The 26,380-nt window shown below is 41.2% G+C and overlaps 1 protein-coding gene across 2 annotated transcripts in view; it reads right to left on the bottom strand.

Annotated features, from left to right (window-relative positions):
- The window catches only part of TRPC4 (transient receptor potential cation channel subfamily C member 4), a 59,475-nt gene that overhangs the window by 22,254 nt on the left and 10,841 nt on the right, over positions 1 to 26,380 (bottom strand). For both annotated transcript variants that reach the window (XM_083718633.1, XM_083718634.1), the window contains exons 2-3: positions 25,371 to 25,775; positions 7,453 to 7,971 (exon numbers count right to left, since the gene is read on the bottom strand). In XM_083718633.1, the coding sequence (XP_083574759.1) occupies positions 7,453 to 7,971; positions 25,371 to 25,748 (897 nt within the window). In that variant the 5' untranslated portion in view covers positions 25,749 to 25,775. The remainder of the gene's footprint in view (positions 1 to 7,452; positions 7,972 to 25,370; positions 25,776 to 26,380) is intronic.

Here is a 26,380-nt window from a genome sequence, read left to right on the forward strand (position 1 = left end):
CACTAAACGTGGCTACAGGAGGGTTTAATGGAAGAGGAGGCATTTCACAAAGCAGTTTAGCAAGCCGCTTTGTGAAGCACCTCCCCATTCTTTGATGGGGGGCAGGGTGGGAGGGGTGCAACTCAAGAGGGGAAAGGAAGGGCTTGGAGCAAACTCTGGGGGGATAGGGGGTGGCTGGGGGCACTGGCGGAGGAAGAGGAGTGCGGGGGGAGCGCAGCACGATCCCAGTGGGATGCCATCGTGACTGCCCGCCCCCGCCTGCACTGGGCGCCACGCCCCCAGGATGCATGCCAGCCCCGCCCCGCCTGTTCTCTACCCCCCCCCCCCCGGTAGAGCTCTGCCACTGATTGGAGGGTGGAGGAAGGGATGGGGGAAGGGTAAAGGAGTAGGTGAGGGTGGCAAGCAGAGCTGCAGCACCTAGTTACAGTGGTACCTCAGGTTACAGACGCTTCAGGTTACAGACTCCACTAACCCAGAAAGAGTACCTCGGGTTAAGAGCTTTGCTTCAGGATGAGAACAGAAATCGTGCTCCGACGGCGCGGCAGCAGCGGGAGGCCCCATTAGCTAAAGTCATACTTCAGTTTAAGAAGAGTTTCAGGTTAAGAACGGACCTCCAGAACGAATTAAGTTCTTCACCCAAGGTACCACTGTATTAATATTTTGTCAAATAATTCCCACCTCTAATCACATTTTTAGCTTGGCTTAGTGTCAAATTCTGAGTAACTCAGCCATGCATAGGCTTCTGGCAAATGATAAAGAATGTGCTAATGCAGTCCTTGAGGTTAGCTATTTACAAGTATCTCCTCCTTTGCTGAATCCACTTCTCTGGTAATTAAATATTGTATCTCCTACACAGCATTATTTTCTCTTTAGGCTTTTGTTGAATAAAAAGAACATTGATCCACATTTCTGGCGAGTCAGCATTAATTTCACCGCTGTTAGCAGTGGGATGGCTGTTTAGACTCTGCTCAAGTTGCACAGATGCATGCCTGCTCTAGAAAGATGTGGATGGCAAGTGGCTATTTCTTATGCACATTTGGCTATGTGTTTTCCCAGTTCCTTTGGGTAAAGTCTGCAAGCTGAAAAGAGCTCCCTCAATAATTGAGAAGCAGCTTGGCATGGGCAAGGCATTTCCAAGACCACAATGCAACCAGCCTTCTAAAAAGGAAGAAAAAAGTTTAAAATAGAGAGGGGTAGGCAGGCAGTGTTTGTGCTTATTTCATTCATTTTATATCTCTCACTATGAAATTATACAACAAAAAATAATTTGTGCACAATATAAAGTAAAAGGTGAACATGTGTGCATACTGCAACTGATTCTTCTTATAATGGCTCCCAGAAGAAGTCTCCCAGTTGCTCAGGGCCTGGAGTAGCTAACACAGTCAATCTTATTGCCGCTGTGCTCTTTCAATTGAACAGAACATTGCCCTGGGATCAACAGGGCTTGATGTTCCACCACTCTTCTAAAGTGGACTTGTGATCCAATCTGGATGCACTTTAGTCAGATTGGGTGAGTCCATTTTGGAATCCAAGTTCTGCAGATCTCACCTCCACAATTTCCCATCACTATGCAAGTTGGGGAATGGGATTAATGGATTGCCTTTGTTCTTGTTTTTATTATGTATTTTGTTTCGTTTTTAATCTCATATTTTTATGTTGAGAGCCACGGAGGAAGGGCATTATACAATTTTAATAAATGAAATGAAATTCCAGCCCACTACCACGTAAGAACTGGATTAAAACGCCTTCTAAACCAGTTGTTACAAACTTGGCAACCACTGGAAAAGAAGAGTTCAGCTCAGTCTTCTCCCCAGGAACTGTTTATTAACTGTTGCCCTCAATGACAGCTTTTCCTCAATTTGCATCTTGTTTCTGCTCCTTAAATGGGAGACCTTTGTATTTATGGGGGTGCTGGATAATCCACAGCAGTTGCACTCTAGAATGAAAACTCAATCCTTTGCTGTAAATGCAATATAAAATTTCTGGATTTTTATTAGCAATATGCTGTTTCCATGTCGACAGTCACTTTGAAAATTCATTGAAGACACTTTTCTATATTTATTGGAATATGAACCATCCTTACAAATTTTTCCCTAACTTGCCAACTTTTAACTCCTTCCTAATTGCCACATATGGTGAAACTGTTGGCTCTGACTCATTTGCTGCTGCTTTTTATCTACCGGTATATTTATTTTTCTTCCAGTAGGTGTTGTTAAAATCATAATTCTCTTTGTGCAGACAACATGTTGGAGATAAGGAGAGCAAATCAATCCTAGGTCAAGTTATTACAACTTGTTAGTATCCCACAAAAACAATGGGGCTGGAAATAGAAAGGCATACAGCAAAAAGCCAAAAATGTGAAATAATTGGCACGAAGGAGGTCAACCCTGTTCCACCATACCCTGGGACAGACTCATAGACTTTGGGCACTTCCAGATTAGCTATTCTCTGGTGGGATTCCATCACATACTGTTATATCTCGCCCTGACCTGGTACCAGACATGAGGTCCTTGAAGGATCAACCAGACACTCCACGCGGTCAAGAACTTTGAGGAGCTAGCAGGGTCCTGTGAAACCAATGCCGAGTATCTCCTTGAGGGGTCCTCCAGGTTGGGACCTGCTGGAGAACCCCTGGAGCTATCAAAGGAGAAAGTAGCACCACCCATCAGTTCTCAAGAACACTGGTGCTAAAATATTTGGGTCAAGGCTAAAGAAAACATTACAGTGTGCATCTATGGACCCAAAGTCAGTGGTCTACTGATGAGCAAGGGGTATACACATGAGTATGCAACTAACATCAACTGTGGTCAGGCTGTGGTCCAGGAGGCCAGAGAACATAATGTCTCCTTCCCAAGTCTTTCATTTGCTGGAAACAACACAACCTTGTTTCTAAGTCTAGTTCCCACGGCTTGATGAACTTATGCTACTGATCTTGGACTGTTTCCTAGACTGATTCCCTGTGCTTGACCTTGGTTTGTTTGGACTGTGCTGCACCACCAACCCTGACTATTCTGTTGACTAATTTGGTGAAAGGCTTATGCCTCCTGGGATTGGGACCTCAGCCCTTGAGGATACGCACTGTTTTTACTGATGTCATTGTTACTGAGGATTTGTCCTCTTAATGGTGTTGCATTAGTCACAAGTGCTCCCACATTAAAGTTGATTTGTACTTTTAAAACTGATGAGATGGTCACATGGCATAAGTAGCAATCTGTGCGTGATCCATAACTTTTGGCACATATCATTAAACTTTTCATACCAGAAATGTTCCCTTTTTCTTTTTTAACTACTGATGTGCTATGGTACTATGGCAATGTGCCGAATTGAAGTTGCTTCTTTGTGAAATAGCTACTCCCACATGCTTCCTGTTGATGCTGTTTTTGTGGAACTGAGTGAAGGTTTAGCACAGTAATCACAGCCTGAATATTAAAACTGTAAAAGTGGAAGTATGGTGCTGGCATGCTGCCATTCTGCAAATAACTTCTACTTAAAAGGGGGATGGGGGAGAGATAAAATTGCTGCCCACCTGCTCTTTTTCGCTGCTTGCTGGCAGCTATGGTGGCTCCACTTGTGTCAGGGGGGTGATCAAAGGGAAGCTTTGTGACTGGCTTAGCCTCTTAAGGTTTTGTTTTGCTCAGAGATGGGTGTATGCTTAAACGCAGAACAATGTGGTGGCTGTTTGTGTGCAGAGCAAGAGAGAAACTAGAGTGGTGATTGTGTGCCACTGCAACACAGAGGCAACGGACGATTTATGTATTTTCCTCCTTCTTTCCCAGCTCCCTTCCTTCCAGATGTCAGATCTTTGCCCAGCTACAGGGCACAGGGAGGGAAGAAGAGATCAGACTTCTTGCTGCAGACTGAGAGAAAAGAACAGCTGTGCTACTGCTGGTGCTTGGAAAAAGCACAGTGATATGGCAGCATGGTATCATACAGCACATCTAACTTCTACTTCTGTAGGGGGTGGTCAATAGAGTGGATGGTGAGGGTGCAAAAAATGGCCTTGGAATTGCTGGAGGATGCCAGTGCAGAGTCAATAATGCAGGAGTATTGGAAAGCATTAATGTAGCAGGAGGAGGATCAGACAAATACATTATAAATCCACACTGAAAGTGTATAGTGCTTATTGCTGCATAAACCTGGTATAAGACATCTGTCTGGAGTTGCTCAGACTGGCAAATTCAGGTTGGGCAACTCAAGCTGTTTGGGAGATTGCATGCAACAAGTCTGCTTCCCCCCAAATTCAGACTTCTCACAAAAAGAAAAATAATGCAAAGTTGCACTGGGAAGCAATGGGATGGCACTTGCTTTGACACAACATCATCAAACCTCCCCGCAAGCCAATTGGAATGAATACTCATTAAATGGCCAATATAATCTACTCTCCCTGCAAAAAAATCAGGATGTATGTTCAATAAACAGATATTCTGGAAGTGCTCTTACAAAACAGAGGAAAACGTTTTTTTAAAAAAAAATATATGCGTGAATGAATTGGATAGCAGTGTTTCATTGCATAAATCAAGCTTTATGAATTAAATTCTTCATATGCTACATTAAAGGCAGATGGAACGGACTCCACAAAAAATAATCTAGGGTTCGTCTGGAATTCTCATGTGATGGGATTCTGTGCAAGCAGAAAATGGCTACATATCCATAATTGATCTACAAATTGTTGCAACAGATGAGCTGTTTGGATAGAAACAGGCAGGTTAATCCAAACAGAGATGCAGGCTGAGACAGTCACCCCTCCTGGCTTGTGTGTTTCTCATTGGAGCTTTTTACGCTCCCTCCACACATACTTTTGAACAGTCTCTTCCCACTACGGGTTAATCACAGACTGCTGTGAGAATATGCCTCAGTTTTAAAGGAATTTTATTGCTTGGGATGATGGAGTGGCATTAGAAAAGTACAATTCTAAAAGCCCACTTGGGGCTGCAGAATTGGTAGTCATGTGGTTCTTGGAATCTTAGCCATAATTAGTTTCCTCCTCCCTACAGTCTGATTTCAGGTAACAGCTAATTAAAAGGCAAAGGATGCCATCTGTTAAAATGGAGCTTGAGGAAATTGCTCAGCTTTGACGAAGTATCAAAGACCAAATGAAACCTCTGCAATATCACATTTGTTATGATGGCTTTCTAACTTGGTTATACTTTTGTTATAAAGCATAAAATGTTAAGGTGGCACAACCAAATAAGCAATGCACACGCATAACTAAATATCATCTTAGGACTGTTTCTTTAAATGAACTCTGCTTTAAAAATATTTGTATTTATGTTAGCTATTTGCAATGTCTGAAAATCTTAAAATATAATCTAAAAAATATTCTCGTGTTACACAATAAATTATCTGAGTAGAACCATGTGCTATGAGGCAAACAGGATACCCTAACCCTGTGTTTACATTGCAATACTGAAGCTCCATGATTTGCGAACAGTATCTTCCTGGACCTATCTTCACATGACTTTCTAGTTATAAAGAATTATTTTTACTTAGTTATTAAAAATTATATACCACTTGATTATAAAAAGCAAACAGACCTCGAGGTGGTTTACAAAAAAACTCCTATTATCAGTTAAAAACAACTATTAAAAGCATTCAAAAATAATTAAAATCAATGCTAAAGGGTGTGATTAAAATATCAACATGTGGAAATTCATCAGTTATGATAAAAAAATAACTTTGAATCAAACAAAACAGGCTATCATCTCAAGCATCATGTGACTAGCACGGTGATCCAAATCCCTTTATAGACTAATTGGCTGGAGTTAGTCTCACTCACTCAGTGCTTGAAGCAGAAAAATCAGAACTTTCTGAATGAGTCTAAGAGGTGATAAAGGAGGTATTGCTCCCCTTGAGAACTGCATTACTGCATTCCTAATAATATTTTTTATATTTCTTCTTTATGCTTTTCAGCTTCAGTAAGTAAATTGTTTGGTGCAGCCTATTTATTCAAAAATAGGTTCAATTTACCTCAGTGGCACTTATTCCTACTAAATGTGCATAGAATTTTCTAAGACATACTTGCAACTACAGTCGTACCTTGGTTTTTGAACAGAATGCGTTCTGGAAGTCTGTTCAACTTCTGAAATGTTCAGAAACCAAGGCACTGTTTCCAATTGACTGCAGAAGTGTCCTGCAGCCAATCAGAAGCAGTGGAAGCTACGCTGGATGTTCGGCTTCCAAGGCAGAGTTCTCAAACCGGAACACCTATTTCCGGGTTTGCAACATTCGAGTTCCAAGTTGTTCGTGAACTAAAGCTGTTCGAAAGCCAAGGTACGACTGTATCGGACTTATAGAAGACATCTGAAGGCAGCCCTGTTTAGGGAAGTTTGTTTTTAATATTCTGCTGGAAGCCACCCATTACTATTATTATTTCAAAGTCGTTTTGTTCTCACTGAATTACTGGACTATTGTGGCTCAACCAAGAGGAACGTAACCCTTCTAAGTAGTTGTTCATGACCAGCACCTGATGTGAAGGCTGGAGTCAGAGTGGTAGCTGAAGCAGGGGCTGAGCCAGGAACCTCTAGGGCTGAGCCAGGGAGTTCCAGAACAGGACAGAGGGAGCTGGAAGAACATTATTGAGCTCAAAAGGGAGCTGTTAACCTAACGAAGGTTCAGAGAAGACCCAAAGAATTGCACAGTCACCACCAGCTCCTCCTCTAACAGGTTCTTTGCTGGGTCATTCCTTGAAGCTGGATTCTCACCCAAGTAGATCCTGGCAATAAAGCACTCTTCCTGCGACTCTGGGCTTCCTGTTTGGTTCTGCTGCCATCTTCACTTATGAGAGCTGGAGGGGGAGAATCAGAGATCGTGGCAGAGCTTGGCATGGGGTCCTTGGGTAGCCTAAGTTAGACATCTCTGAAGTGGGGTACTTCAGGCTGCCTTTGGATTACCTCCAAGTCTTCAGTTGGAAGAGAGTCTGTAGGGGGCCAAGACTCTTCCTCTGAAGGGATCTCACTAGTGTCTGGGTCAGATAGGTTCCTACCAGTAGCCTCCATTTCCTCACCCAACACAGTGCCATCTGTCTGATTTCTATACCTTCACTGATTTGATTATTATCATTATTACATCATCATGAAAGCCTCCACACATTTACAGGAAGCAACTATTTGCAGTAATGCACATTGCTGCTTGTGGAGGAATTCTAGGCTGTAAAATGAACCAGAAAATACTTCTGTCTTTCCACAGAGCTTAACGTCAGGCAGATATACTAACAGGATCTTTTTTTCATGAGAAAACATGAGCAGCAGTACTTCTGGATTTCTTATATGCTGCAATATTTCAGTTTCTTGTATCACAAGAGCCTAATAACCGAATGTGCCCATTACCTTTTTAAAATTGAGACAATATGGTGAACAAAAGACCTTGACAGCAATTTGTCTCATTTGATGGGTATATCATCTATCTCATACATTATTTCAATTAAATCAGAAAAATATTCTTCTATACACTTACCTCTTTTTGACGGTACTTAATTGCCAGTTTGAGTCTTGCAAGTTCATTACCATTCTGCTCTTCTATTAGACTGTTATCATCTCTGTAGTTAAGAATAATTTCAAGTTCCCTGGAACTCCGTGTCTGATCCAAGAGGTCTTTTGCAAATTGCTTGCATTGCTGTGATAGTTCTTCATATTCAGATTTAAACTCATTCTCCACTTTGCTCAGTTCCTGAAGTTCCCAACTTAATTGGAAAGCTGTAAGAAAAGGATCCTCGCTTGACAGGGAAATCAAAGACGGACTTGAAAGAGCTCTGTAGATATTGAGCCTGGATCGGGAATGGCGAAGGCTGTCCACATCTGAGCTAGAGACACACTCCACACAGTTACAGCGGACTTCATGCGGTCTGGGAACAGAAACACCTTTCTGTACTAAAAGTTTTACGATCTCATAATTGTTTGTATGGGCAGCCAGGATAATGGGTGTGATGTCTGGTGTAAACTCTGAGAATTGTTTATCCAAAAGAATGGGTGGTACCTGTGGGAAGGGAAGTGAATACAGTTATATTGAATAGGTGTTATCTGTAGCTCAAGGTACAAGATATCAAGGTATAATCATACGAAGACTTATCCTTTTGGGTAGTACAAACCAATCCAGAACACAACTGAACTGGATAGATTACCTACCTGCCAACAACATCTCCATCTTATCTGACCTACACTTTATTTGCTGCCCTCCAGTGACTCAGCCATTGATTAAGCTCTTCCAATGTACTGCCTAAATCTGATGAAAATGAGAAATAGAGCTGGGTGCTATCCACATGCAGATGATACCAAATCTACTCCAAACCTTGCGCAATCTGGTTTCCTGACCACATGGAAGCCTATGAGCACTCATCTCTATGTAAGGAGGCTTCCCCTTTGCAGACATCTTCAGTCAAATGTGTGGCAGGATCTATGGTCCTGAGGTTGGGATGTCCTGCTTCCCCTCTTCATATATTGCTAACATCTAAAAGGCTTGCTTTGGCTGGAGAGAATCAATCCCAGTCTTAAAGGAAACAAGAGAGTGAGGGGGAAAACGCTAGGCTGGCTGCTCTTTTATTCCTCAATTTCAATATTTTTGCATTCCCTGTTTGTTCACCTTCTTAGTGTCACTGTAATTATTTCTGAGATATCATTACCTTCCTCCCCCAAAAAGACAAATGCTTGTTTTGTACTTCTTATTTACCTACTGTAATACTGTATATAGTCTGGAAACAAATATTGTCTCCTGGTAATGCTCCTACCATTTCTATAAGGAAGAACAGAACCTGGCTTTGCCTTTTTACAGTAATTGCTCCCAACAAGTGATGAGAGAAATAAAACAGTGTGAGGAGGGTTTTTGTTTTGTCAGTAAATACAGAACAGAGGAGACTTGATACGTTTTAGAAGCAGCTATTTATAGTGCACAGGTGCTATTTTTAAATCACTTACTGATGGTGTGAATAGGAAATGATTCTCATAGATACAATCCTGCATTTCCCTCACTATTTGTTTGAATGGACCTCTGCCCAGTCATGACAGAATTCCTTTCATTCCTTTTCCATACCTGAAAATCCCCCAACCACTCCCAATTAAACTTAGGCTAGTTCTTAGCTAAATTCAGTTTAAATTCAGCTATTTCTCCATATTTGTAAGCATTTACTTCCATTCAGGACCTTCAGACTTTATTCCACTTATAGTTTCTTCTTGTCTCACTACTGTTACTAATGGTTCAAGAAATACTATCAATGAACTAGGGAGGGAGTAGCTTTGCCCTGTTCCTCCTTCTGTCTTGAAAATTTCCCTTTTGTTAGGAACATTGGTGCTGGCATGGTGTATATCATATCCACCCATTTACATAGGATAAATCTTTTAAATCTGACTTAAGCTTTCCTTGTATCTAAAAGAAAATGCAGCAGCTGCCATATATTTTCAATTGCATAAAAGATCCTCTCCCTGGCCTGAGTTTTGGTTGCTCCTGATTTCCTTGACGTCTCTCTAGTCTTGCAAAGAGTTAAGTCTTCCATCAGGTGCATATCACTGTATATTGTGTCCCTATGAGGAGCTCCTTGAAAAAAAATAAGGTCTCTTATGAACAGCTCAACAGTTTCTCTAGACTTCTGAGCTCTTTGATAAAAGCAGGCCCTCTCAAAGAAGACAGTTGGCTCATAGTCAGCAAAAGTAAATTTTTATAATTTATAAATGTTGCTGGCTTTTTGCCTGTAACATAAAGAAATGAACTTCGGTTCAAAATTCCTTTGCTGTGAGGCAAAAAGAAGCATTTTTTTCCTTGTTCATGGCATACTTCAGGGTTACTAAAGCTGAAGGTGTCTGACACACTGCATGTGATTTGGCTTGTTTTTCAAAGCTCTACAAGTTTGAAACTTAACTTCTCTGGCACCATACCACTGAAGGTCATAGAACATCAATCAGCCATGTTCTTCACTGTCTCAAAGGAACAGGGACAAAAGAACAAAAGGAAATTCTCATCTCAGTCAAAACTGCACCTTGACCAAGCCACAGAATGGTAATTTCTCCTCTCAGTTAACAATGCAGGTCTTTTTCCTCATTATATTTGCCTTTGAAACAATGCAGATTAGAGAAATGTTTTTGGGAAACTGTGAGTGAGGACTGTGTCTACTCTCATGCTCTGTAAGTCGTCAGAAAGTTGTTGTGGCATTTTCAGAAATCATGGTAAAAAGAACCAATGTGTTCAACCTAAATGTAAAGCTATAGGGAAAAGAACACCCTCCCCCTAGTGGTGGAAGAAAGTACAGAGCAAAGTAGCATCTGAACCCAGCATGCCACACTTACTTGAATGGATAGAGTTGCACTCTATGTTTTAACGTAACTACTAGAGTAAGTTGTTGTTAATTTATATACAGTACAGTCATACCTCGGGATAAATACGCTTCAGGATAAGTATTTTCAGGTTGCGCTCCGTGGCGACCCGGAAGTAACAGAGTGTGTTACTTCCGGGTTTCGCCACACGTGCATGCGCAGATGGTCAAAATGACATCACGCACATGCGCAGAAGCGGCAAAACGCAACCCATGCACATGCAGACGCACAGTTGCGTCTTACGTTCTGTTCAGGATGTGAACGGGGCTCCGGAACGGATCCCATTCGCATCCCGAGGTTCCACTGTACTGCCCTTTATCCAAAGATCTCAAGGCAGTTCACAACATAAAATTACAGGATAAAAGCACAAAATAAATAAACAAAAATATATAGACTCCAATACAAGGACCACTTGGAACAATGCTGAGGCCCAGTAGTGGACCATAGCCCATTGTTTGAGAAACACTATTCTCGGGGTTTTGTGATAGTGGCATAAGCGGTAGGGGTGACAGTGAAGCCTACATATTGGAGGGGTTGGGGAGCCAGAAAGGCCTTGGGTTGTCATTGGCTCAGCTGCTCTAATTCTAGAGAAGGGCAGGGCAGGCAGAAAATTCTTAAGTAAAGAGGAGGAGTAGAAGAGGCAGAAGCCTAAAAACGAAAGAATGAAAGGGGGAGGATGCAGAAACATGAGTGGGAAGAGAAACTGGGAGAGAAAAAACAAGCTGTGGAGGGATGCACAAGGCTGGGTACCACAGAGTTCAGCACACTGCTTCACAGATTTGAAGTATCGGGCTGCAATACTTCTAGTCAGGTTGTAACATGTTTGCTTGGCAACAGATTATGATGGGATTCTTCTCCCTCTTGCTTTTGCCTCTTACGACAGATGTTTCCATTTGTAAGGTTAAGCGTCAATTAATGTTTTAGACTCAATATAGGAGCAGAAATGAACCCTGAGACTAGTTTGGAATAACATTCTAAGTTGGGAACCAAAACATTCCATGTGGGTTTACAAGTTTAGAACTCACCATCTGATATTTGTGTGATGCCTTAGTTGAAAATTTAAGACCTTAGGATTGTAAAAATATAGACTTCTAGTGTATTATGCCTGCTGTAACTTTGCAAATCATAATACTGACAAGGGATTGAATCACTCAGTATTTGCACAGCAAACCAATATAAGCAGTATATAAACCTTGATAAACTACTGTAAATGCCATTGTCAATTGTATTCCTAATTATTTTCTTCTTTATCTTGCTCCATTTCTGTGTATTGTTATTTCAACCAGTATGAACATAAAATATTCCTTTCTCCCTTCTGGTCATAATAACGTATTAAATTACAGACTGGTCAGCACATTGCAATGTGAGTTGGTATACAGTGGTTGCCATGGATGTAAGCAAGAAAGTCCTGGGTTGAAACGTCAGGTGATGTAGTAGTAGAAGAAAAGTCTCCAAACTTTTTTCTATGGGCACATTTAGAAATCTAAGGAACTGTTGCAGGCACACCACAAAATAGTAGCAAATGTCATCCACCTCTCCTAAAAAGCCCTAGGTACCACCCAAAGGCAAAACTGAATAAATTCCAGATTTAAAAAAATGAAAGGGTCACTATAGTCACCATATTGGGGATTCCAGAATTATAAACTCACTAGTGAACTGCCATGAGATCTTATGATGAAGGGCAGTATATAATAAACAACAACAACAACAATAACAACAATAGCAGCAGCAGCCTTGGAAAAGACACTAGCTCTCAGCCCCCACTCCCACTTCCATCTTTAGTATTGAGTTAATATACTTATTTTTTAGTTAATAAAGTTAATTTTTAGCATATATTTAATGTGTACATTCTCCTAGGAGCTTACAGCAGCATACAGGTCTTACTCTCTTTTATCTTAACAATATCCTTGTGTGCTAGATTTAGGCTGAGATGGTGCTGCTGACCAAAGATCACTCAGTATTTTTGTTTCACATTTAGCCTGAGGGTGGTTTTGTGCAAATTAGTTTCCCTCACTGTGGTGTTTGGTTGGTTCTAATAAATCAAAGGTATTGTGTGAGTTCTGCTTTCAGGATATGCAGATCATCAAGGAGATTATGACAGCAGAGAACAAAATGGACCCACATGAATCAAGCAAAGGCAACATTGGGACAAGCAATCTGGTTAGTACAACCAATCCAATTTATTCAAAGAAGTGACTCACACCACACTAAACAGGGCAGCAGAAAAACTAGCCGACAGCAAGAACCAGAGTGGTCCATCAGTATTTCTAACATACATCTGCATGATGAACTAGTGCTATGGGAAAAGGAAAAAAATTATCCCCTTTGACAATCCATCTTTAGTCACAAAGTGATAGCTAGGTTCTCAAACCTTTACTTGAAGTAGACAAGAACCACAGGCACAGTTTAGCCCTAAATGAGTTTGAGGTGCTCAGTTTGTTGAATTGTTTGCATAGATACCGTATCTTAGGAAGTAATTCTAGCAGGCAACTGACTACACTGAGAACTAGAGTACTAATCTGATTGGCTTCAGGTTTATGCATGTTCCCCCCCCCCCCCATATAGAGAAACTCGTTAGTTTTAGCAATTCTTGCAAGTCCACCCGCCTCGCAAAATTGACATAGACCCTGGAGCTCTCATTATCTTGGAAATTTCAGGAAAGCAGCTACAGGCAGCTAAAGATATATTTGAGCACAGAATGAAGACTGAAAACAGTTTCCCTTCTCCCTGTCTGTGTAAGGTTGCTAAACAGTTTGACATCTCTGCCTTTGTCACTTGCAGCAGATTAATCTCACAAGCAATGGAAATACAAGTTCTGAACCATGTGCTTTAATTCTGTGCATAGTAGACATTTAAATAATTCAAGCTTCAAGAGGTCAAATTTCTAGAGAAGAGGTGCTGTAGAAATGTAGAGTCATGATTTGCCCAGGAGATTGTGATGCAGTATATAGCATATAGACTGTTCCCAAAGTCTTGTAGGAGGAGCATAGCGAAAGAAGGCAAATACATTGTCATTATTTATGTGTCCATGTTCATACATCTGCCGAATTTAAATGGGTCTGTATATCTGGATGTGACTCACAGTCTCCTCAATTATGATTGTTTCCCTGGCATAACATCATAAATAAAGACCTATCTGTCTTAGTGTGAAGGGGGAACGCTATTGACATTCCAGAGAGCATTCTCAGATAGGTCTGTCAGAATGAAGTGTTCTTGTTTTGCTTACAATATTTGCAGTCACATTCTTCTAAAAAGGAAGGCTGAATTGAAATACAGAGTGCAGCAGCAAATAAACCCTGTTTGTTATTCATGATAAGGGAGATCAGGGGCACAGAGTTATGCCTCAGTCCCTCTGGTGCATCCCTTTTGCCCTGTTTATAGCCCTCCGTGAGTTGGAGGGCAAACCTCTAAAGTAGGGGTTCTAAACTGTGGAGGGAACCTCTAAGAATATAGGAGGATGCCCATTTCACAATTCTGCCCTCAAGCACATGAAGGGCTGAAAACAAGAACATGACATGGTGGAGGGAGGTGGAGCTTCAAAATGTTGTCCCAGTTCTCCCTCATGCCATTATTCCTGCAGAAGCACACATATAAGACTTTAGTCTTTCACCCCCAAGGTGTCTGCAGCTGTCTGCAATTTTTCTAGCAATTTCCAAGATGGTTGTGGAAGCTGACTTGAGGGTAATCCCAATTATGGAGGGAGCCAGTGTGGGCCTCTGTATTATGTGTGCATCAGGTAACATGCTCAGCAGCAATTTCTCACGGTGGTTAGGAAAAATGCCATTAAGATTAAAGCAATCATTTCTGACCATATGCATAATTGCCCAGTCTACATCTGCATTTATTTAGTTTCAACTATATACTGCAGCTGATTCATGTAGCCAAAAATATACAGTGGTACCCCGGGTTAAGAACTTAATTTGTTCTGGAGGTCTGTTCTTAACCTGAAACTGTTCTTAACCTGAGGTACCACTTTAGCTAATGAGGCCTCCCACTGCCACTGTGTCACCGCGCCAGCGCCACACAATTTCTGTTCTCATCCTGAAGCAAAGTTCTTAACCCGAGGTACTATTTCTGGGTTAGCGGAGTCTGTAACCAGGGGTACCACTGTATTGTGCAAATCAGCCTTTAATTGATTAGCAAATGTAGGGCTCTTTTGGAAGAAAATTCTCTGTGTTTACTGTGCCTATACAATAATAATAATAATCTTAAATTTTTTCATTTCTATTTTTTTCAAAGTATTTTCCTCTGGTAATCATCCTCAAAAGTAGCACCAGAGGTATACTGTTTCTGAGCATATTGATTCATTTAGATTCTCTGGCTAGTAGCTACTACTGTCCTCCACCTGCTTTTTAAATTATTATTAAGTTTTTGGACATGACTTTAAAAAAAGGCTAAGGCAAGATAAATTTGCAGAAGGTTGGCAGATATCTAACGAATACAGAAAGGGTTTAGGTTTAATTCATAAACCTGACAGTTCAGAAGTCAGGTTTGATGAGGATGGACAAATTATTATTTAATGCTAGGGGTTGCACCCCTGTCAACTCCACTTGCCAAGCCTCTTGCCGTTCCCCATCACATTAAACCCCTAGGGCTTGCCCCTCTCACCCCATGCAACAGTCATGCTTGCTTTTCACCTTCTTAAGCCCATTTGTGAAGCCATGTCTATTTTATTGCCCCACCAACCCATCCCTCCTCCTTCCTCACCTTTTGTGCAACACCCCCACCTCCTTGTACACAAGCCACCTTCATAGTGACCTCCTGCATCTTCCTCTTCTTGCACACTGCAATGAATACTAACCAACCTTTTCACCTTCTGCCCAATTATGAAGTCACCATCCCCTCCTATTCTGCAGACCCTTTCATGCCCCTGATTTCATCTCAACCCCCATTCTTGTGTCTACTACTCCCTTTTTCCAACCTTCTTTGCACCCCCATTTTCACCCCTTTCCCTTCTCCCCCCTCTACTAGCTTTTCTCAACTCTTCCTTCTACATAGATCATCCCTGTTTCTATGCCTTCTCTCTCCTGTTCTGCAACCCCTTTGCTCACGTGCAGCATGATCTATGTTACTGTATCTGTAAGATTAATAGAATCTTAAAAGCAAGGCTGTTTGTTAGCTTGTTCAGTTAGAGAAGGTTAAGTTCAGTTGATGGATGTTGTACATCAGAGGCACAGAGTTCCAACCGACATTGGGGGCCTTGTCATGTGCATGTGATGTCAGGGGCAGACTTTGGTAATATGGGGTCCTGAGCAAGGACAAAATCTTGTGCACTCACACCCAAATATTTCTTATTTCCGCAATAATTCCTTTGGTAGAGTTGCTTTTTTATGGATCTTCTCAGTAGGTCCCCATGTAAATATAGGCAATATTGCTATTGTTGTTTTGTGCTCCCTCAGCTTGGTGCCCTGTGAGAGGGAATTGCCTGAACTGTTCTAAATCTACTGCTGGGAGGAGCACCCATTTCATGTACATTTCCTGGAACTAGGGCAGGGGTCTGCAACCTTTAAGACAAAAAGAGCCACTTGGACCCGTTTCCGAAGAAAAAAAAACCTGGGAGCCGCAAAACTAACACACACACCGCCCATATGCGACGTCACAGCCAGTACAGCGCCCGCCACAGTGGGGAGTGTCGGGGCGCACAATGCGCCTCCTCCCTTCGCTAGTATCTGCCCCGGAGCCGCAGCAAAGGTGTAAAAGAGCCACATGCGGCTCCGGAGCCGCAGGTTGCAGACCCCTGAACTAGGGAATGATGCTTGTTGTTATCAGACAGCAACAGCATCTATGTGTGCACGCGCTCATGGGTTTGTGTGTGAAATCCATATTGTGTGATCTCCCCAATCAGGACCAGCAGAACACAGCTAAATTTCAACAGGAAACATTAGGCTGTCTGTAGGTTAGTGAAGCAGCAGGAGTAAGTGTACTCTAATTTTATGTTGCATCACATTCCCATGACAGCCATTTTGTGTTATGCCATGCCTCTGACAGCCACTTGGTGACTTACAACATTTTGACAAAATTTGCTGTCCTATGGCTGTAATAAAGATTCTTCTTGTTGTTGTCAAAATTCCTAATGTGCCCTTTTGCCCAGAAAAAGTTGGCAACCCCTGTTCCAGGTAATTGGGCATGACTTTCAACAGCAGTCTAGCATATTCTACAGCTTTTTCAGATTCCTGGCAAGCACTCATCTCCTCTTTTACATGTGAATATACACACCCCTCATTTTCTCTTTAAAAATAAAAAAAATAAAAAAATCCTGCTACTGCAGACATGTTGGTATATGCCCTAAGTTTGCTGTTTTTGCCACATGCAACGGATTCTGTCAAGGGAAAAATAATGTGTGATCAGCTGGGCAATATTTGACATGCAAAGTAGCTAATTTCTTACATTATCACAACTCCAGTTTCCAGCAGAATGTGCGAAAAGCATAACAAAGAGAAGATAATAGAATTCCAAAAATAATACATATTCATCAGGAGGCCAACTAGTGGATAATCTTCATCATAGCTGTGCTTTTCACCACTATAGAATCCATTGTTATGTTGCCCTTGAATAAGGAATCTGTTTAATTTGTAATGAGGACTGGCTCCAAAGTTGCTAATTTTCTATTTAATGTTGTTGACCCATCTTCAAAAATAAGAACAGTAGGTCAAGGGATTTTGCAGGGATTTTACAAATGGATGTAACATTATCTTCCTGCTGAATGGATTTGTATTTTACTGGGTTTTTGTTGTTATTGTGATGGGTTTGTGGGTGCTTTGACTCCCAGAAATGCCTGTGTCTAATAGCTGCTGGGTCTAATTGCTGTTGGGAGTTCAAACAATGCTTGGAGTATTGAAATGGGCTGCCAGATGCTGGATTTAGGAAAAATATAGGCCAAACTAGCTTTCCCATTCAGGAAATCACCTGGGAGAAGAACCATCAGGAAGAACAAAGGGAAGGTGAAGAGCCATTAAGAAGATATAGGCTGTGCCAGACAGCAAGGGGATAGAGCCCCTCGTTCCATGGAGTAATAGTTAGCAGAGCTGAGTTCAGGATTGCAGGGGTGATTATGTGACCTGGGGGGGAAGTGGTTGCAGTCTGTTAAATGCAGCAACCTGAGGGGGGGACAGTCAGAACACAATATGAACTGACAGTTTGAATCCAAGGCTGCAGCAATGGGAGACACAGGACCCTCTTAAAGTGCAATGCTGGAAGCCCCCTCCCAACCCACATCATAGTCTCAGGTTGTATATATGTATAAACTAACTAACTATATATATTTTATATATATATATATATATATATATATATATATATATATATATATATATGCGCCATATATCAAAAGGACACCACAAAGTCTCCAAAGGAAACAAAGACCCTGGACCCCTGGAATCTTGCACCACTCAGAGATTGGGGTAGTGTGTAACATTATGTAGATATTTATTGTGAGCTGCTTGGAGGGCCTTAGTGGCGGGGGGAAAGAGAGGTAAATTTAAAAGTAAAGTAATAAAGAAGGCTAGTTGGGAATACTTCAGTAAAGTAATGGACAACTGGAGAAAATATAGGCATCTGAATACAATATTCTGAACCAGCTTGTTTGAATCTTTTCTTCTGTGTCAATCCAGAACTGACTCCAACCATGCCTGCAGGACATGAGTCACTAATTTTAATGGCACGGTGCAATTCTAAGAGTCTATAACTCAATGACTGAGCATAAACTCTGAATGCAAAAGACCCCAGGTTGACGCCCTGCTATTTCTGCCTAAATGGATCTTGGCTGGCAGACATGTGGGGGCAAGCTACACATTTTAACACAATGAAGTGTGGCCAAGATGGGATTAAAATTTTGAACCACTTGGGCATTGCCCAAATTGCTGTACTCTCACCTATCAAAGAGGGCTAACAAGTCATTGCTAGTGGCAGTTTTGTGTAGCAAAGTGTTACAATATTGCAGGTGTTAATGTGGTGTTGCAGCTTGGACAACATATGAAGTGATAATTTAACAGAATAGATGCAGGAGTCATCTGTGTTGTGATAACAAACTAGATGGAAATCCACCCAGGGCCTTCAGAATTGAACTTCTAATGCTGCTGCAGAAAAAACTGGGCTCTGTCATACTAAAAACTTCACAGAGATCCAAAATAATAAAACCAGGTCATATGGCAAAGTACTTATCATAAATAGTGGCTTATTGGCTAAAAAAAGTTAATTAATGCTACAAGGGCAAAATCCGAATCATAAACTGTAAAATAGGTTGTAATTGAAATAGTTGAAAAAACATTATAAAGATTGGCTTTAGTGACTTGGATTTAAATTGTACAAAGATCTTTTCAAAAATGAAATGCCTCATTTAAACACTAGATGGCATTTAAACTATAGTAAAATCAATACTAAGTTAGATTGTTCGCTGAAAATACGAACACTAATTGATAGCTAGATCTTTTAGCACCTTATAACTTGTTCATTTTGTTCGACAATAAAACAGTCCGGAAAGTAAAAACAACCAGAGATGCAGACTATAAAAGAGCCATTCCTTCTACCTCTCTCTTTGTGGCTTCTTCCATGAACATTAATAATGAGCTAAGAGGCTAATCATGTCAGCTTTTTCAGCTTCTTTACAGCTGATGTAAGACAGAGGTGGTTTTAGGGCAGCGCCACTGGTTCCCAGTAAAGGTCTTGGAGTCCTCCTGCTTCCTTTCCCAAAGCTGGGCAAGAGCTTACTGAGCTTTGAGAAGGAAGCAAGAGGGCTCTAGGACCCTGTCAGAGTCTTACACCTGCTTCCCAAAGCCTGCCACAGAACTTCAGCTCAGGTTCTGTGTCAGGGCCTGATGCTGAGTTCAGCATCTTCACTGCTTGCATGACTGTCTTCTTGAGCTAGCTCCTTCCTCCTCCTTTGTGCCAGGGTTCTGGCTGTTGTTCAGGTTCAGGGTCATGAAATCCAGGATCATGTGCACTAAATATAAATAATAAATCTGGGCTTGAGCAATCTGGGAAGGTTTGGACAGTGTTTCCATGAAAGATGAGTGCCTTTGAAATTCTCCATAGAAATAACACTCGGTAGAAGTAAGTGACTGGAAAACAGAACAGTTGATCCATTGCAGCAGCACGGCCAAAGATGGAACAGTCCATGGGAGTACAGACCACTGCAAAGTAGTGCAGCACCTTAATCACTGCAAATGCTTCTGAGTTTTGTTTGTTCTCTCTCCATCTTGCACCCACCCAGGGGAATAAAGTAGCTATAGTAGCTATTATTAGAACAAGAAAGGGGGCTGCTTTTGCCCATTTTGAAGGAAGTATAATTCATGTCTACAAAGTCTGTGGAGTCTATCAGAGCAAAGCTGCAGGGCAGAGCTGGTACAAAACATTGAATGTCTGCCTGAGACAGGTAGCATTGATGCCATCACCCTGTTTATTCACACACACCCTGGAATGTTTAGTGCTTTGCTGTGGCTAATGTGGCATTTGTGCTGGCTGTACCTTGGCCCCAAGCTCCCTCTTCTCCCTCTGTCTCACTGAGAAAGGGCCAGGAGTCCTTCAGAGCAAGGAATTTGGGGCAAGGTGACCCAGCAGAATGCCTGTGTGGTGGACAAAAATCTTTTTTTTAAATGGTTAAAAGTTTTCAATAATAAAATACAAAACAGTAATGCAGTGTGTATTTATACATTGTGGGATTACCCTCTTTTATTTAATCCCTGATTGGTAGTGGTCCTTCGTGTGAGAAATATAGGAAAGTGAATGAAGCAGCCAATGAGTAAAATGGTACCACAGCAACAGCAGCAGCAGCAGCAGCAAGGGAGAAACCGTAGTGCTAAAAGAGAGTTAATTATTCTGTCCCCCTTCCACTGCACTCCTATTCATAATTTTCTGCTCCCCACATTGCAACTTATGAGATAGTAGATTACAATGGCTATAAAGGCAATGCTATTTAAAAACAGGAATAGAATCATAGAATTATAGAGTTGTAAGGGACCCTAAGGGTCATCTAGTCTAACCCCCTGTAATGCAGGAATATGTAGGTGGTCCATATGCGGATCAAACCCATGACCTTGGCATTATCAGCACTACGCTCAAATGGGAGTGTTGAAGTGCAGAAGTTGATTTCTAGAAGGGAGCTATAAGTCACCGAGAAGGAAATGATTAGAGCAATGTGATGGGCCAAGAAAACAGTACAATAGTTTATCTACATCTGAATAAATTTTGTATCTATTTTGGAGCTGTTAAGCAGATGCTCCATCAAAAGTGAATGGAAAAAACGTGGCTATTCTACTCCAAATATTTTTTGGGATGGTGTCTTTGTTTTGGCAGAAATTGAAACTCACTAACATTCAGCTCAGCTCTCTATGGAGTGCAAGGTTTTGTTTTGTTTTGTTTACCTATATATATCCATAATGTATCTAGAACCAAATAGTCACTGAAAAGTGAGCGAACCTCTTCAACACTTTATTTACTTGTTCATGTTCCGAGCCTAATTCAGTGGGCAACCTTTTTGGCTTGAAGGGCCTGATCCTTATCAGTATCAGCCTTGCAGGTCAAAGTTGACAGATAGGTGGAGCTGCCCACCTGTCAAAATCCCTTGTATGGGGTTTGCACTTGGGAACCACACAACAAAGGACAACTGAGCATATGGAGAACAAAGTGGTTGTTTTTCCCTCAGCCACCATTAATAAGGATGGGACAAACAAGGCTGAAATTTGCAAGTGACAGCAGCAAGTAGGACTTCTAGGCTTTGTTGCTTGATTGGGAAGAGAGAAGCTTAACACTGGGTTCAGGAGTGCCAGACAGCCCAAACCCAACACTTAAAAGTATATGTGATATATGGAAATATGTAGCTCACTTCATAGTTGGGATTTACTGCAGTATTTTGATGTAGCCTGGTATCCTTTTTTTGGCTTTGATTTACATAGCTTCCTTCTCTCATTTAATTGTGCTAGCCAGCAATCAACTCTGAACATAAATAAGGATATGTGTAATAAATAAGACATTCTTGTACACATTAAACTGTGCAATATATATATCACATTTGAACACATTTTAGCTCTCTGCGTAACTCAAAACATGTTTGCACTAAGATAGGTAAGCTGTTATAAAGATCAAGTGTCTCAGTTCTGCAAAGCCTTGTTCTGTGTTGTTTATATGCTGTGATTTGATATATTGCTACTATTTGCATGTCATTCTTTGTGCTGGAACTCTGAGTTATTCTTGCTTGTGAAGGGAAGTATTTTAACTTATTTTGGTCTTGGATGTTTGTTCCTGAGTCCATTTCTATGTGCACTTGCTATAAAGCAATTCTAATTTTTCTAGAGCGGCATTTGTTACAATTTCAGCATGCTTCTTTAATTATCTAGCAACATACCAGAGACATTATAGAATCAAACTCCGAACAAAGCATTATTTGCCCATATAGAAAACCAACTGAGATGGTCCCTTGATGCAAGTATCTATTAAACATTGACCAACGAAGTTTGGAGGATGACACACATATCCTGTGAGGGGAGTTGCTGACATGAATTAGGTGTGTAGGAGTCATGTTATTCTCAGGTGGAATGAAAGTGTGTTCAGGGGGCATTCAGGGTCATGTGCTTAGCTCCATGCTCAAACTCATACTGCTTTTCCTGCTCCCATCATTGCATTCAGCATAATGCCTGAAATAGGGAGCCTTCTCTACGCAAAGAGAAACTGCATGACTTTGAGTGTGAGACTAAATCAGAGCTGGATTATAATGGTGTAACTACAGCAGCTGCTCCAGGATCCATGCCACAAGGAGCCTCAGACCCTCTCATGCACACTCACTACTCACATACAGACCACAGACGTATCCATGCCTCACTCAGTCATATATATATATACTTCACTCATACATCTCTCCCTTTCTCTCTGCCCAAGTGCATATCTCCCACACAGACCACACACACAGCAAACATATTCATATTCATTTTGTACACACACACCTCTCACAGACCATAGGCACAAACGCTTCCCCCTTTTCACTCACACATTCACACAAGTAGGACTTATGCATCCAAAACACGCCATATTCAGGCACGATTAAGATTGGTTCAAACCTTGGAGCTGTATTAATTTTCAGGGATGAAAATATATAGAGTGGCCCATCCTTTATAAGGATTGTGGAGTTGAGAATGCATTTCATATGAGAGAGGTTTCTTGTTTGTTTCCATCCTACTAAAAAAAATGGGCATAATCCAGACAAATACAAGCATTTATATGTCAGTCTGATGTCAATGGAAGACATGTAAACACACATAAATGCACCAACTGGAAGGATTTAAATGTGCTTAACTGTGGCTGAGTTGTGCTATGTGCTTTGTACTAAGTTTAATTATCTGCCGTTTCTGTGCACCGAGAAGTATGTAACTCAGTATTTTTCCAAAAAAAATTAACTTTCTGCAATCCAAACTGTGCCCCAAGGAAAGTTGGATTTTATATTATGTATTAAATAAGCAAATTAATATATTTGTATATTTTCTCTTATGCATAATGTATTCTGCAATGTTTGCTGTTTTTACATAATTCAAGCCCCTCTTCCATCTATTGGAATTATTATTCATATTGGTCCTTCCTCCTGGCTTCTGAGATTTCATAAAGAAATTATATGTTCAATGTCATGTTCTGAGCTCTTCCTGCACTCCTGTGGAATTGTGGCATATACAGAGCCCTAGTCATAACTCCAGAGCAAAGTAAAAAGTAAAAGACAGTAAAAACAACAACAACAACAACAACGTGATTCAGGAATTTTGCAGCTTTGGTAAGGTTCATTCTGGGTTCTTTCTTAGGGAGAGGATTTACTTATGTCGAATTATTACTGGAATTTTGAGTCACAGAAGAATATATGAGGATACAAAACAAGCAATGTAGTATTCAGTATGAATAATATTTAGAAGAGGATACAGAGATTTCTCCTGTTCTCTCTTCCAAAAATGGAAAGATAATAAAGGGGGGGGGGAGAATTCCAAAGGGGAATTGATTATTCCCTTCCATTCAGACTGCATAGCATTGCAGCAGTGCAAAAACAGGGATGATACATTGAATGCTTTCACAATACAACAATGAGCTCTCATTATGCTATTGAAGAAATGAATTATACGTTTTACTTCTCTTTCACTACTGAATCCACAATGAGAACAAGATAGTGTAATTAAATGATACCTTATGCATTGTGAAATGCCCCCAGACATTTCAATATGCTGTTCATTTCAATATTTTAACAGTGCCCTGATAATGTATGAAAATTAAAGCAGACAAGAAAAGACCAGAAACTTACATCTATTTCTAATCTCTACACAAAAATGTTCTAGCACATCATTCAGGGGTGCAGGTCTTATATTATCTGTCTTGCCTTCTATACATGCTCAGATTTTCTATTTGCTAGGACTCTTCCCAGTGTTTCTGATTGACACAGAGCAGCATTTGCTGCAACCTCAGAGCTACTTTTTGCAGTAATCTCATTTACCAATCTGCCTTCACCACACCTTTCTCAACATTTCAGGGAGTAGAGCACCTATCAGCTTTGCATAGCACTTTACTATAATCCTCCACTCTTCTCCTATGATATTACTGCCATTCTGGATACACACACTGTGGCACAGCAGACTGTCCACTTCTGCATATTAAGCCACTTCTCTCCTCCTGCCTCATTGGCTGACTCTTACCCAAGGGCTCTGACATCCAAACTATTCTCATCAGAAGCAGGAACAGAGAGGCACAAGGGGACCTGGACAAATGTTGGATACTGGATACTCTAAAGCGGGGCTTGGGAACTGCTGGTGGCAAGGGAAAATATAGGTACAGTGGTACCTCAGTTTAAGAACAGCCCTGTTTACGAACTATTTGGTTTACGAACTCCACAAAACCAGAAGTAGTGTCCCAGTTTGGGAACTTTACCTTAGTCTAAGAATGGAAGCCGAATGGTAAAAGGACACCAGCGGCGGGAGGCCTCATTAGGGAAAGTGTGCCTCAGTTTAAGAATGGTTTTGGTTTAAGAATGGACTTCCGGAACCGATTAAGTTCGTAAACCAAGGTACCACTGTATATAGAAAGGAGACTTTCTGGTTGGCAAGATCCAAGTTTGGGGCAAGTACACTTTGGTGAGAGAACCCAAAAAGATTTAAAAACACAAAATATGCAGCGAAGCAAATCATGGAAATAGACCTTTAAAATATGTCCTTGGGAGTTCCAAAATTCTTGCCTTAACATAGAAAAAGGCCACACGATTGGTAAGTTAAAAATGATTTACTTACAAACTCTCCAAAGGTCAGATTCATGTGTTTTTCCATACAGCATTCAGAAAGAGTTGCACAGGCAGTAAAATTTGGCTTAGCTACAGTGGTGTAGGTTCCTAATTGTTGGTATTGGAACACAGTAATGGCTTGTAAGAGCCATGTGGTCTCAGCTGTAGCAACCTGCTCAAAACGTCTTCTTCTTAGGTAGGCTGGGAGCAAACAGTAGGCTTGATGACCTAGTTCCTCCAAAGGTGAGCTGAGCCTGGCAGGACAGCTTACTCTTTGGTCTAAAACCTTTCATGCATTAATTAGACAAGTATGTCAGTTATGTGTGTCTGGTTATCACATAGGAACCTTAAGTCAGGGATCAGATGCATCCCTCCAGGTGCTTTTCAGTTACTGCACAGCTGTCTCCCACTAAGGGTTAGGATCTTTACAACTGGCAGTGGCGTAGCGTGGGGGGTGCAGGGGGGCGGGCGCACCGGGCGCAACATCTGGGGGTTAGGGTTAGGGGGCGCAAATCCATGGGTTAGGGGGTGCAAATTACTTGCCTTGCCCCAGGTGCTGACAACCCACGCTACGCCACTGACAACTGGCCTTTTGGGAACAGTTTAGGAATACAAACCTTTCAAAGGCGTAACCATTTGATGCATCCACATGAGGTAATTGGGTTTGGTTTTTCGGTTTTTTAAATACATTCGAGGCACAGTCTCCATTAATTTCCTGCAGCATGGGAGGAGGTTTAAGTCTTTCTACACCAACCATGATCCTGAAAAGGATCACCCCCTCTCCACACATACAGAGACTTAGAGCAGCAATTATCAACAGACAAAAAGCTTCCATTGGAAAATACCTGTTTCTCCCCACTGGGCCTCTTGTGGTTTAGCAGCAGCTCAACAGCTCCAACTACCTCTTTCCTGATGGCATGTAGCAAAGCATCCCCAACATAGACGTTAAAGTTCAAAAGTAGCTCTATGAGCTCCAGGTTCTCATTTTCTATTGCAATAAGAAGAGCCGTTCTTCCAAGGGGGTCAATGCAATTAATATTGATCTTGAAATATATCTCTGCTTCTTCCAGGGCTTGCTTCACACTGGCATAATCTCCTTTTTCCACAGCATTCAAATAGGCTTTCTCAGGAGGTGAGAGTTCAGACTCAGCTCGTACAATGCGTAGCGGGATTCGATCTCGGTAAGGGGCACTGACGCTTCTTCTATAATAGAACTGGGCCATAGTTCACACCAGCCTAACCATGTCTTTCTGCAATAGAAAAGAGAACGCACATCAGTTGAACATTCCTGGAGCACAATATAGCGAGTACACCATTATTATAGCAATGGAATTTCACAGAAATGGCTGTGTTCATGTTTAGCAACAGGAAGACGAAAAACTACATAAATACTTAGATCAAAGCATTTTGTATTATCTTAATATTATTGAAAAACAATAGATGAATTAATATGATTTAATTGAATTACATAATAGACCAAAGACAGCCAGAGAGCTTAACCAAGAACAGTATTTGATAAGTATTATGCAGAGTTAACTCAGGTGGCCTTTGCCTGAAAATACAAACATTTTTCTTGCAAAGAAAAATTCAGAACCAAACAAAAGCCCAAGTCTTACACCGTGTAGTCAATATTTCTTGGGACTGCAACATAAGGTTTGCGTTTAGGCCCTCAAGCATTGCAAGGTTGCTCCATATTGTAGTTTAGGATTCTGTTGGGAGGCACTTGAAATCATTTCATTAATGTACTGAAATATCTACTGACTGGTACTGATGCTGTTGCTCTAAATTTATATCCTTTAAAGTTGGCCTTGTTAAAAGGAAAGCACCTGGCCATTACCACAGTAACCTTTCTTTC

This window comes from Podarcis gaigeae (genome assembly GCF_964106915.1).
Source record: "Podarcis gaigeae genome assembly, chromosome: 17".
Classification (NCBI taxonomy): domain Eukaryota; kingdom Metazoa; phylum Chordata; class Lepidosauria; order Squamata; family Lacertidae; genus Podarcis; species Podarcis gaigeae.